Raw genomic sequence first — 15128 nt, forward strand, 5'->3', positions numbered from 1 at the left:
TGTTATAATATTTGAGAAGGTAAAAAAAAATCTCGTTTAAATTTAATGCATTGCATCCTAAAGAGAAAAAGAAAATCACATTGTATTATATGTATTTATGCCATTGATTGCCTTTCTTTTCTTGAGATTATATTACTGGAACAAAATAATGCAATCTTAATTACTGATTTCCACACTCATGTGTATGTCATGGGGGGGGATCAATACATCTTATTAACTATAAAAATTATTTTATATTGAATATGTATCAAACGGTAACAAACTTCAACTCAGTATTTATTATTAGGATCAAAACGATATTACAGTTAAAAATTCTCTCTCTCTCCTTTTTTTTTTAAATACTATTTAAAATATGGTAAGTTTTTCACATCGCATTTTTTCAATTACAATAAATTTCTAACAGCATCGTAGATGAGACAGAATTATAATCCAGATTATTTTTATTTTAATTGATTTTATAGAAAATAATGATAAAGCATTGAGCTTTATAAAAATCAGATTACTTTTATAAAGCTCAATGCTTTATCATTATTTTCTATAAAATAATGTTAAAGCATTGAGCTTTATAAAAGTAATCTGATTTTTAAAATAATGCTGTTTAACTGTTTATGTTCAATGTTGCATGAATCAAGATGCTTTTTTTTTTTTTAACAAAGTAAACATATCGAACAATCTTTTCTCAATAATTTAATGCTAATAATAGCGTTTTTCTTTTTTTTATCGCAGGCAGTAATTGTTTATGAAATCAAAACGCGTACGACTTGGCGAAAAAAGGTTAACGCCAATTGGCGCAGCTTTCTATTTCAACGGAATACACGTAAAAAACATATAAAATTCAATTATTTGTAAAGGATGATTCCAGTAAATAGTGTCACAGTATTTAATACATTTTGATGCTAATAATACATGCTGAAAATGTCATATACGGCGGCAACTTTCTTATACAGTATGGCTGAAACTTTCCAACCAATTCAACAGAGATAGTAAAATGACAAAAATACTGAAAATAAAATAATAAATCATGCAGTTTTAACTTACCTAGGAAAGGTTACAAGTCCTCCTTTCACGAAACTTTCTTTACATCCGTAGGCGCTGCAGCGAATAACCATTTTTACTTAAATTTTATGTGACCAAGCAGAGCAGCAGTCTTTCGTCCCATAGAAAGCAATGTAAAGTATTTCCGCACTTTCGGAATTCGCGCAGCAGTCACGTGACACTAATGTTGGAACTGGTTGAAGGTTGCAATACGCTCTCTACCAGTATATTATCTCGTTGGTAAGGAGTATGGTATTGTGCACTTTTTCCCAATTTTGCAGTGAATATTTGTCATGATTAAGCAGTTTTGTGAGATAAAATTTCTAGCATAAGTGTAATTCGGCTAGTAGATTGTTGGAAGAAGTGTTCAGTAGATAAAAAGAAAAGAAACATGTTTTTACTTCATGAAGACAAAATGGCGGCGGGGAAAAAAAAATAGAGGGTTGCTGTAGAAGAGTTGGTCGCCAAATTTTTGCCAAAAAATCGCCAAGTTACCATAATCTAAAGATCAACCAATCTTCCCCCCCTAGCTTCTCAGACACAAAACATGACGGGAACCAATGAATTCCAGCGAAAGATTTTTCAACGTCAACAGGGTTGCCATATAACACGCAATCGTGCCAAAAGCCAGCGCAGAACACATATCGCCACTTTTGGTGAAATTAGGGCGTATATCAGAGTTGTACCGTTTTTTGTTGCCTAATTGTAAATCCAATAAAAGGTTATAGATTTGCTGTTAGTCTGTTGGGTTTTTGTCATTTTGATGAGGTGTTAAGATTTTGTCTGAGACAAGTGTTAAATTTGTTAGAATATGCAAAATTTTGTTGTTATTGCTGCTAATGCCAACTAGATCACATGTGATTTCACATTGTCTTAGCTATTAAGTGATATTTGATTTCCAGTTGGGTGGTATTTTTAAAGCCATTTTGTGAATCTGATATATCATGATTTTGTGAATCCGTGACTCGGTCATTTTAGAAAGGAGCATTGCTTATGCGGGGTTGAGAATTGGGGACACCTTTCATTTTCCCCAGGCAACATACTGAGAGAAAAGGTCAGTATCTTTTAGTAAATCAGCTGTTTGACTGCATTAATTTACAGTCGTGTCAAAAAGCAGCAAAGAAATAAACGTACTGTTGTGAGTTCATAATAAATTGAATGCACAAGTTCAGTGAAGAGTGAATAAAATATATTCTTATCACATCAAATAAAACAAAATGCTGAAATTTCCTCAGAGATATTCATACAATATCGCAATATCTCACAGTGGTTATATTTTAAACTACTAAAATATAAATAGAACTCAAATTAACAAAACACAGAGAAAGCTAATCTGATCTCACCGCGAATTCACTACAATCATTAACAGCAATAATTAAACAACTGGATTGATATGTTTTCCTCCAGCTTTTATAAGCTTTTTAATCTTGCACAAGAACATTCTTGTATTTTCTTGATTATTCTGGATAGCAAAAGAGTACAATTATGAGATATCTATTTATTAAAATGTTAAATGCTTCCAACAAAGCTTTTTCTTCAGATAAGTCTCATGCTGCATTGCACAGGAATATAAAACAATTTTAATTACAAATTCTACTAAAAATAGCTAAATAAATACAAAATCCGTAACACTGCCCCCTTCCCAAGAACTGCACGTCCCGGGAAGTACAATCCCTGGACAGGAAGCAGAACTGAAAACTACGACAAAAATCCAATAACAAGCAATAATTTCAATAAATAACTTAAAATAAAATACTAAATACAAATGAAATCAAATACAAATTTAGAAACAAAAAAGACCATGGTTTTATACTATTTATATTATATACACTTTGTACTGTGGCCACAGTAATGAGCTAACCTGTTGTAATGAACGACTTTCGGTTTAGAGTTCGGTGACTTTGGATCTGAACCACCGAGTCCATTTCGTCGAATTGGGTTCCACAACCACACCTTGTCTCCTCCATTGTATCATGTCCAGCAGCTCTTGTGTCATATTGGGTATTCACCTTTTCCATCGCCAAGTTGACTTGCTCTTGCATTACTTCAAACCGGATCTGGACATCTTGGAAGTATTTTCCTCAGGCGATGAAGACACATCCAGAGGGCGACCGAACAGGAGTTCACAAGGCAGACAAAGTTCTTGACCGAAGAGCATCTGGGATGCAGAATAGCGAGTAGTCTGGTGTTTCTCTTCGTAGTATGATTTCAGCAACTTTCTGAGCAGGGTCCTTCAGACGAGACGTCAGTGTTTCCAGGTGAGGATCCCTTCTGATGATGGATTATGGTGTCCTCTGATGCTGAAAGCAATCTGTCGTTTTTGAAATCCAAAGAAAAATTGTTATGTCGTTGAATAAATTGTTATATATCGTTGAATGGTAGGCGACATTTCCAAACGTGATATTCACGTTTAACTTCCCATCTATATCAATTTTATCAGCAGACACAGTCTGTATGGTAACACAGGATGGCCTCCAAATGAGTTTAAACTCTTGAGCTAAATCTCTCTGAATGATGGTAACATTAGCTCCTGTGTCAGTGATCAAATCTCTGCCATGTATGCCATTGGATGGTAGGCAACACTTCCAAACGTGATGTTCACGTTTAACTTCCTATCTGTGTCAATTTTATCACCAGACACAGTCTGGATGGTAACACAGGATGGCTTCCAAATGATAAACTCTTAAGCTAAATCTCTCTGAATGATGGTAACATTAACTCCTGTGTCGGTGATCATATTGCAAGGAACTCCATCGATATGCCCATTGATGGATAGTCTGTTATTGTTGCTACTCACTGCAGAAATCTTGAGCGTTTTAAAACGGGGCTTTTCATTATCATTCAAACTCCGGTCTGCGATATGGTCATTAATTTGTTTCTGCGTCGTTGCTGGGAAATGGTGTTAGTTTCCGTACCCTTGGGTGTTCTGCAATTCCTTCATATGTGGCCTTCAGCTCCTCAGTTCCAGCATTTTGGTTGCTTGTTGCTCCTTTTCCATTTCAAGACATTTAATAGTCTCTTTATACTGTCTGTCTCATTTTCCGTATTCTGGGGTGTTCTACAGTCCTTCATATGTGACTTCAACACGGCAGTTCCAGCACTTTAGGACTTGATTCTTTCCACTCCTATTCCATCTCAAGGCACCTATTGCTCTTGTCAAATCCTCTGTTTTATTTTCCATGCCCTGGGATGTTCTGCAATGCCGTTGTATATGGCCTTCAGTACCACACTTCCAACACTTAGAGAAAGTTTGTTCTCACTCCTATTCCATATGAAAGCATTGACTTGTCTAGATAAATCATCTAAATGTGCCATCAATTAATCCACTGGCTCCTGGACACGTACAGCTCTGACTGGATAGCGATCTCCATGAGTTGCTTGCTGGACTGCCTCGAATTTCATGGCGTACACTAGAGCACTTTCTAAATCCAGCACATCCACCATTTTCAGGGCTTTCTGTATTTCAGGATCCCGGGTGCCATCGATAAAATACTGCAGGGACAGGATTTCCCTGTCTTCTCTCAGGCACTCAGTAGAGGCGAGGTGAGACAGCCTTTCAACATCCGTGGCGAGCTCCTGGAGTGTTTCTGTGGGCGTCTTTGACGGGATTTTAATTTAAGCCTACTGTAGTCTTTCAAACATTTCTTACCAAAATGCGGCTCCAATGCGGCGGATAGAGCTTCAAAGTCTAATCTCTGGTTTTCGGGAAGAGTCTGAAGGATATCTGCTTCATCTGTTCTCAAAGAAGCGACGAGATGATAGGCCTTAACTTGGAAATCTCATCCATTCGCATCCACAACAATAGAAAATTGTGTCTTATACACTTGCCAGCAGGTCTTCTCATCGATAGCCTCAGAGAGGAACGAGGAGGCATGGGTAGAAATTTAAAACCATCAAAATTGCTCCCTGCTTTCGCTACGAATTTCTTTAAATTATCTACTTCTTTGGCAACCGCAGAAACCCTGTCATCAGTTTGGTGTTCCATGACAGCAACTCTCTTCTATTTGTTTTTTTACAGAAGGAATTCTTTAACCAAAGAAACTCTTTCTTCAATGTGTCCAACTTTACTTTCAACTGTGTCAATTCTGCCTTGAATAACCTTGAATTTGTTTTCTTTTATGCAGGTAATTTCTCTTTTCATTTTCTCTTGAACAGCACTAATTTCTGCTTTAACAGGTACTTGGCCCGCATTCATTTCTTCTTGACAAGCTTCCATCTTTTCTTGAAACGCTTTCATCTCTTGTTTGACGTATTCTTGGCAGTCTTTCATCTCTTCATTGACAGATTCTTGGATAGCCTTCATCTCTCCTTTAAATGAAGCAAATGTTGCAATTAGCTGTCTTAACTGCTCTTCCATCGCTCTTGTGATTGGCAATCGAAAATCCCGCTTCTGACACAAAAAAGTGTTGCGTGCACACGGGTTTGTAATAAATTAAATGCACAAGTCCAATGAAAAGTGAATAAAATTTATTATTATTATCACAACAAATAAAACAAAATGCTTAAATTTCCTCAGATATTCGTACAATATTGCAATATCTCACAGTAGTTGTATTTTAAACTACTAAAACTTTCAACAGAACTTAATTCAAAACTGAGAAAGGTAATCCGATTTCACCGTGAATTCGCTACAGTCATTAACAGCAATAAGTAAACTACTGAAATGAGATGTTTTCCTCCAGCTTTTATAAACTTTTTAAATACACGAGAAAATTTTCATATTTTCTTGATTTTTCTGGATAGCAAAAGAGTACAATTATGAGATATCTATTTATTAAAATGTTAAATGTGTGTGCTCCTGTATTTTAATTTTTCTGGCTTAGCTTTCTCTTCAAATAAGTCTTGTGCTGCATTGCATGGGAATTTAAAACAATTTTAATTACAAATTCTACAAAAAATAACTAAATAAATATAAAATCCGTAAGAATACCTCATTTTAGTTCACCAGTGTGTCTGGTACTTTGAAATAGTGGGTACTTGGGCAAATTTTTAAAGCATGTTTGAAGTATAAATACACACACTACCACTAAATATACATTGGTGTATGCACAATCATGAACACTAATTAGATGCACATTGAATCAGCATCTGGTTGCAAAAGAACAGACATCATCCAGCCAAAAAACATCAGCTACATTGGATGCAGTTTTTAAAAGGACTGATGAAACTCCAAAGGAAGGGAATCATAATCCAAGCATGGAATTAAATGAATCAGAAGTTAAAGATTATCCAGATAATTCGATGGAAGAGACTGGATGAAAATTCCTTTTTTCATATTGATTCCTGAAAAGTGCTAATTCTTAGCGACAAAGTGAGAATGACTTTGTCTGAAATGGGGCCTATTCAAAAGAAAGGTTTAATGTATTCGAAGAGTAATAATGGACGTAAATTTAGTGATACATGTTACAACAATGTTTGGCGTCTGATGGTGCAAACTTCGAGCATCTGTTGTAACATTCAAGCTGTCATATACCATTTGTATTCATGTTCAATAAATGTTTCAAATTAATCACTCTTGCTTCTTTTCTCATTTTCTACCTCTGCTACCACTTACCCCTGACATTTCCAGGTATAGGTTCCTCTGCAATTCTTAATCCTTATGATGTGTTCTATCTTCCCTAGAAGTTTGTCGCAACATTTACAGTACACCCTGTGTGTGTGTGTATATATATATATATATATATAGCATAGCTGGTCTGAAAGTTAAGGTGACAATACACCTTTAACACGTCTAAAATATCTGAAATTTGACCAAATGTTTTCATTGAAAAAATCAGTTATATGTTAAAAATTGTAAATTAAGATATTCAATCTTATTAAAATTAAACTTTGCAACAATATTTTTATTTTATGCTATTATTCATCATAAAATTTTGTAGACTATCATTAATATTATATTGCACTTTATGTATATTAGATGCTGTTATTGAGATTCCAGTACAGATCCATCTAAATATATTATTATTTTGTATCTGGGCATATGAAATTAATTATAGTACTATACAGTATTTTAACATCTGCAAAACTGAATGTAATAAAAATCGAAACTGACATATTATTTTCAGCCGTTTCTGAACACTTAATGTATTCTAGGTAATAATAAAAATATCTCTTCCTACCCCCGTCAGCAAGTGTATTCAGTAAGCCAAAATTGTATTATTTATATCTGCACAAAAAGCAACAAGCATTTCAACAAATGTGTTACAAAACCATTTAAAATATCTATTCTGTCTAATTGTATTTTTCATTGCTATGCTTTCAGTCTTACTTATATACCAGTTTGTAAGAATTGAAGCCTATCGACTACCAACCTCAATGGTACTTATTTAATTCTTTAAAATCTTTTTACAGTTATAAAAGTCTAATTAAATACTATAATGTTACTAGAAATTCATCTGCGTTTTTAATTCTCTGTGATTACAAAGTGTGCGATATCTTTTTTTATGCAATAGAACTCTGATAATCTACACACTTGGGCATGAAGGGTTGCCTTTCTGAGTTTTACTTACCTTTTCTGATATTTACACTGCATGTGGATGGTTTACATATATAAACAGCTAAAACACAACCACAACATGATAATTATTTAATCAAAACTTATTAAATGCAAAACTTTATATTTTGTAAAACTAAGAAAATAATATCTATACAAACAGAAAATGTAGTGGGAAGAGAAGATTGGGGAATATTTTTGAGGAATTTAAGAAAAGCACACAATAATTTTTTTTTTTAAAAATTTATATTTACCTTTGCTGTTACTTTAAATTTCTTTTTTTTTTTACTCTTTAACAACAGCCCCCTCTCCAAAAAAGTCTTAAATAAATACACTCTTTAAAAAAACATGAGTGATAATGTTTTTTTTTTTTGATAATGTTTTTTTTTTTCATGCATTGAATTTGTATATTGATTCTTCCATTATTATCTGTATATGTGCAGTTGGAGGAATAAGCCTTAAGAATTATTAGAATTGAAATATTGGATTAATTACAAGAAAATATCCTTGTTTTTTAGTGCCTTTTTCTTTACCATTTTTAATACCAGAAAAGTCTTCATATATGTTATTTAAAAGAAAAATTCTCTTAATATATGAATATTCTCTTAATAATATAAATATTCATGCTCATTGCATGGCATGTAAGCTAACCGTGTAAGGTGTACTTAAGTTGGAATGCTACACTTGAAAAGTTTTAGAGAAATAAATTCTTAACATATATTTATCACATATATTTAAAGACAGTGAAATATGCACCCAAAAATATTATTTTATATAAAGCAAAATATTTAAAGCAATTCATGATCTGTGTTTAATATGAGAAAAAGCACTGAAATGAATGCCAAATTGCTGAGTGATAAAAAAAAAATTAGTTCGTCAGTCATAATATATTGTGAATAAAAGGTTTGTTTGCTATATGTGAAAAACCAGTACTATTCGGTTTCGAGGGCAGTAAAAAATCACCAAACTATTGTTCATGAGAATGCTGCCAAAAATAATTGCGGCAACCCTAATAATTGCAGCAAGAAAGGAAGTATAATAGTAAATAACTATTTAAGATTGATGTTTTAATTTAGATGAAAGGTTAATTTCATGTAATACTTTTTTATTATTATAATTTATATGAAAAAGGCTAAACATGACTGAATGGAAGCATAAGAGTAAATAACTATTTCAGATCATTATTATAATTTATATAAAAAGTGCTAAACATAACTGAATGGATGCCTGCATCGCTATTTCACTACCGACTTATTGCTAAAGCATAATTTCATCTCGTTTGTTGTTCAAATGTAAATTTTTATAATGAATGATGCTTTTTCTTTGAAAATATTCTCGGTAAAGCGCAGAATCACTCACTTATTTGTTTGCCGCTTTTTACAAGGGTAAAAACAATTGAGTTTTCTTTAACATTTTAAGTGAAAATAGGTCGATATGTACATAGATAAAGTCAAAGGTGTGCGCAGTGCCATTTTTGTACAATTCTAGGATTTTTTTTAAAGTGAAAATAGGCCGATGTGCACATGGATACCGAGTATGTTCAATTCTTAAAAACATGTCAAGCAGTGGATGATTCTGCACTTTACCCAAAATTCTATTGCTGACTTTTCGTCATGGGCAATTCCCAAATTGTTAAATCCATAGGATATCAAAAAAGGATTTAAAATCTAAAAAAGATTTAAAAATTAAACTAGTATTTCAATGGTGTCTTAAGAAATATAGAACTATATAAACTTACGCAATCTGAAATCGGCGCGTTTGCTAGATTTGGCGCTTTTGCACATACATTTTCGCTGCAATTTTTCAATTGTCCTCAAAACGGAATAGTACCAAAAAAACTGCTAAATTTGCCATATTGAGATTTCTAAAAGTGTAAATTATGTTTATATTCAAAATTGGATCTGGATTATTAGCATTTGGGGATTAAGTCATCATGTATTATTGGAATCTTTTACTTTGTTCATTATGTAATCTGCCCACCAGCGGCCGAGCTTTAAAGTCGCTGAACACTGGTAGTTCGGTCCGAGGTTCGAATCCCGTGAACGGACTGGCTGCATGGATGTTTTCATGGTTTCCCTATATGTAACGTGTATACGAGCCAGTTTCCCTTAGAAAGTCCTTTTGAAGGCATCCCTTCCCTTAGGCAGATAGCCTTCGAGGCTTTGCCATAATCACACACACACATTATTTAATCTTAAATTATACTGAACATCAAAACTGTAAAAACTTACTATTCATATAGTTGCTAATATGTCATGTATTCAAAATAAACTAAAAATGAATATGATTGAAGTTTTAAAAGTTGGCTTTTTTAATGTGGAACAAAGTCAGACATATTACTTAAGTAATTTTTTATTTGTCTAGTAATCTAAAATAATATTTATTCATTCACAAACCTTATATTTTACAGGGAATGCTGTACAGAATCCTTGGTCTATGCCTATTGAATCTTTCAAGAAAGAGGACATGCCTCATTCTTTGTTATGTGAAAGTTCATTTGCGACACTTTTCCCTAGATATAGAGAAAAGTACCTCAGAGAGTGCTGGCCTCTGGTGAAAAATTCTTTCTCTGAATATGTAAGACTTATTAATTATATTTATTAAAATTACACTTATCTTCATTATATTTGTCACAAAATGTAATATGCAATAAAGAATGTGAGCAGTGAAAGAAAACACTATTTTGGTTATGGTGAACTGATGACTATTATGGTTATTTCTTTCTTGTGCTAGATACTACTACAGTACAAAGTCCGTAATCCAGACTCGTCATGACTTCGGCAATTCCGGATTAAGGGTTTTTCCAGATTATTGATAATGAATTTAAATCTGGTAAAATGACATGCAGAAATTATACAATTAAAAATATGAAACAATAATTTATGAAATAAAGAGCAATTATGATCTAAAGGGTATCAAAATTTAACAAAAAAAAAAAAAAAAAAGAAAAAAAGAAAAAACCCTTAATATTTATTTGCTTATTTTATTAAATATTTCTTTCAATGTGAGTTGTTTAAGTTGCTTCGCTCTTTGTGCTAATACTTTCTCTTTAATTTTATAAACAGACATAATTTCTTGTTCAGTTACAAAGTTCAAGTCCTGTAATTGCTGTGTCGAGAATACTGACTATCGGAAGTGGCATTTTCTGGATCTAGCACCATACTACAGATTTCGCCGTCTGTTAATTAATTGATCGATGATTGGGGCATTATCATCTCAATGATAAACTTCTGTTATGTCATCTTCATTTATTACTGCTTCTCCACATTTCTTTACAAAATCCAATAACTATAAAATTTCACCTTTAGTTTGCGATGTCCGAAAACCTTCAAGTTTGTGTCTATCATCTTCATCGTCCTCACCATGAAATATGGTAGCTGGCCATAAATTATGCCAAGCATTTTTTAATGTATATGGAGACACATCCTCCCACGATCTTGCGATGCTCCACACAGCAGATTTTATGCTAAAAAATTTCAAAAAGTCTTGAATAGTCTTGCCGTTGTTCAAGAAATTTAACATAGATTTTAAAAATGCTACTTTATATTTACATTTCAGTGCATGTTCTATTCCCATAGCCATAGGTTGGAGGGAAGAATAATAAGGATACATTATTTTTCTCTCAAACTTTAAGTGAAGTCATTAGGTAAACCAACCGAATTCAAATGTTGCCAAGCCTCGGGTATAAAATGATTTTCAAACCAATCATTCATCAACGCTTGTATCATCCATGCTGTTTTATTTGCATGATATATAGCGGAGAAAATCGTTACTCCTTTAAATGCTCGAGGTCGTGCATGTTTTCTGATTACAAAAAGTTCGCACTTGTGCATTCCTGCAGCATTTGCGCACGCTAAAATTGTTAGTCTCGCTTTGGTATCTTTGACACCAGTTGGAGCCTTTTCTGTAGAGGTTGCTAAGGTATTTCGCGGTACATGTTGCCAGAAAAGACCAGTTTCATCAGCGTTGTAAATTTGTTCTGGATATAAATGAATTGTTCAGCAGCTTCAGTATCAGCTGAAGCTTTTTCGCCTGAAATTTTTATTGTCTTATACCATGGTGATTTTTAAATTTGGTTAACCAACCTCTCGAATATGTGCACTCGGTGTTTAAGTTAATTTCTTTGTGAAATACAGTCAAAAGTCGTTAATTCGGACACCCATAATTCGGAATGATCTATAATCCGGACCTCAAAACTAAATACTTTCTGCGCATGCGCCGCGTTGACACATGCGCATAGGCGTTTACGTGTGCGCGTAAGACCTTTTACGACTGCGCATATGAGTGTGCGCAAGTGCAGAATACGTTTTCGCGTGCGCGTTTTATGTATAATGGACGTATAAGCTAAAATTATCTATTTCAGTTAATGTTGATGATTGCGTTGTTCTTTAATTTTCGAATTGGATCCGGCTTATTATTTTTTGCAGACTGTAAGAGCAATTTTATAAAAGTAAGCTTAAACTTTCGGTTATATCAAATAGAATTTCCGATATATATTTGTTAACATGTAAAGGATCTAAAGCGAAAGTATGTTTTGAAATCCGAAATCTGTTTATCAATTTCACGCTGCTCGGCGGGGGGAACGCCGCGCGTAATGAATTGGAAGTTGATCTGTCAGCACTATCCTTATCTTGTGCAGATGTTTTTATTTGGCTTATAATTCCTTACCAAATGTAGTATTTCATCTCGATATGCTCCATCTTTGATATGATTTAAAACAAGTTCCTCATCATTATAATTCGCTTCCGATAGCGAAGAAAAGTAACAGAGGTTGTTGAAAACGAAAAAATTTCGATTGACAAATTAGTCGGTGTTCTTGACACAGCAATTATAGGACTTGAACAGCGGAACTTTGTAACTGAACAAGAAATTATGTCTGTTTAATAGAATTAAAGAGAAAGTATTATCACATGAAACGAAGCAAAACTTAAAACAACTTACATTGAAAGAAATGTTTAATAAAGTAAACAAATAAATATTAAGCTTTTTCTTTTTGCAAATTTTGATACCCTTTAGATCATAATTGTTCTTTATTTCATAAATTACGGTTTCATATTTTTAATTTTAGAATTTCTGCATGCCATCTTACGAGATTTAAACTGATGATCTATAATCCGGAAAAATCGATAATCCGGAATCGCCGAAGTCCCGACGAGTCCGGATTAATGACTTTTGACTGTATTTTGGCTTGAGCCATTAGCATCGGACCCACCAATGCAACGCTCTCGCTGCAACGCTGTCTGACCCATTCAATGACCACTTTGTCATGATCGTCGCTTTAAACATAATAAAACATTTTTCTGTTATTCATTGCAAGTGGGGTGTCTCAGTATCCACAAAAAACTCAAAAAGTTCCTTTTTGCTTATGTCATATACAGTTGACTTTCCATTGTGATACTCTTCGCATAATTTTGAGGTGGATGTGCCTTAATCCATTTTTTGCAGCAATTCCACCACACCGCGGTGCACAATGAATTGGAAGTTGATCTGTCAGCACTATCCTTATCTTCAGGGCAGATGTTTTTATTTTATTTGCCTTATAATTCCTTACTAAATGTAGTATTTCATCTCTCGTCTTTGATATGATTTAAATCAAATTCCTCGTCATTATAATTCGCTTCCGATAGTGAAGAAAGCGACACAGAGGTTATTGAAAACGAAAAAATTTCGATTGACAGATTTAGTCGGTATTCTTGACACAGCAATTATAGGACTTGAACAGCGGAACTTTGTAACTGAACAAGAAATTATGTCTGTTTATAAAATTAAAGAGAAAGTATTATCACATAAAAAATGAAGCAACTTAAACAACTTACATTGAAAGAAATGTTTAATAAAGTAAACAAATAAATATTAAGCTTTTTTTTTGTAAATTTTGATACCCTTTAGATCATAATTGTTCTTTATTTCATAAATTACGGTTTCATATTTTTAATTTTAAAATTTCTGCATGCCATCTTATGAGATTTAAACTGATGATCTATAATCCGGAATCGCCAAAGTCCCGACGAGTCCGGATTAACGACTTTTGACTGTATTGTATTTGTACAGTAAAGCATCATTTCGCAGAAAACATCAATGCTTAAGTCTCAGTCTACTGAGTATTTGTTTTAGTTTTCTGTGGTAAGATCAATTAAATAGTACCTCATAGCCTGAGAAGCCTTAATTCAGTGTAAAACATAATATTGTTGCTACGTATGTATGTTTTTGAAACTACTCATTGTTATTTCTTGTATCCCACTGCACTTACAAATAAATGATAAAATAACACGTAGATCATATACTTGATTTAAATCATAAATCGCATACTTGATTTATGTTTTAAAGTGTGTCAGATCTTAAGTTGCAAATCCAAATGATTGTTCATTATGTTCCACAATTCTTATGGAATTATGCATCCTGAATTTCTACTTGAAATTTAAGAAAAATATCAGTGGCTTGTTTCACAAGTAAGTAAAGGATCATCATCTCAAAAGAATGTGAGATATTAAATTTGCATTAAAATGAAAAATATCTTTTTCATTCTGTACCCTTTCACTACACAATGCAATATTTGCTCCTGAGCTTTGATTAAGTGAACACATAACAATTTCTGTACATCCTCCAGTTCGCCCTGTATACAGTTCTCGCTGACTTTTATTTTCATGACTTAAGTCATCTATTAAGTAAAGATCATACAAATCCATTTTCATAAAGGGCAATAAATAACATCTGTTAAAGGAATTGTGGATTTCTGGTCATTTGAGAGTTTTTGAAGTGATATAAGTGAGTACTTTCCAAACTTATAAGTTTCGCAGCCTAGACACATTGTAATCTGCTTTATAACAAATTTTCAGGCACAAGAAATGAAATTTGTGGTTGCATTCAATTTCCTATTCTTATGATGTTATTTTGGATGTTGTAGAAACTTCCACTCTTATAAAAATGGGCTACAGAAATCTTTATTGGTGCAGTACAACTCTAGTTATCCAAACTCTATCTGAATTCCTGATGATCCGAATCGCTTTCAGAATTTAAGAAAAGAATTAAGACGAAAACATAGTGTTGGATAATCAACAATTTCAAACATTAAAAGGAGCTACCTAACTACACTTTTAAACTTCGTGTCACTACTTGAAAATGAAGATGGAAGTTCTTCAAGAAAATCAGTGTAGGCATCAATATTATATATATATATATAGGATGTCGTTTTCAAGTGGTTTTTGTAGCAATTTTCTATGGGAAACCCAATTTCGTGTCCGATTCTTTGTGAAAAAGCTAAGCATTTAGCTCAGAAGCTTGGCTGGTCATCTTTTAAAGCATGTAACAGCTAAGAAATTTTAAGTGCAGGCATGGTGTCTGTCAAGCAGTTTACTTTGACCGAGATGTTCAGCAAGCAATGACTTTCAGCACTTGTAAGTACGGTACAGTAAGCTATCTAACATGTACATTAAAAGTGTTGACTTTTCCTTTTAATTAATTAAAACCTCTTTTTCTTTAAAAGTAGTTTTTTTCTCTCACTTTCAATATGCAGTACATACAGTTGTAGGGATTAATATTTATTTTAACTAACAATTTAGAGTTTAGACCTTTCCTGTAAGCCTTCATTCCCTTAATTGTC

At 33.2% G+C, this 15128-nt stretch overlaps 1 protein-coding gene across 5 annotated transcripts in view; it reads left to right on the plus strand.

Moving 5' to 3' along the window:
* The window catches only part of LOC118195273 (KRR1 small subunit processome component homolog), a 99548-nt gene that overhangs the window by 8853 nt on the left and 75567 nt on the right, over positions 1-15128 (plus strand). For all 5 annotated transcript variants that reach the window (XM_085820517.1, XM_085820518.1, XM_085820519.1 and 2 more), the window contains exon 2: positions 9939-10105. In XM_085820517.1, the coding sequence (XP_085676643.1) occupies positions 9939-10105 (167 nt within the window). The remainder of the gene's footprint in view (positions 1-9938; positions 10106-15128) is intronic.

This window comes from Stegodyphus dumicola, chromosome 7 (genome assembly GCF_044657685.1).
Source record: "Stegodyphus dumicola isolate Sdum_Otavi_A_Nest chromosome 7, ASM4465768v1".
NCBI lineage: Eukaryota > Metazoa > Arthropoda > Arachnida > Araneae > Eresidae > Stegodyphus > Stegodyphus dumicola.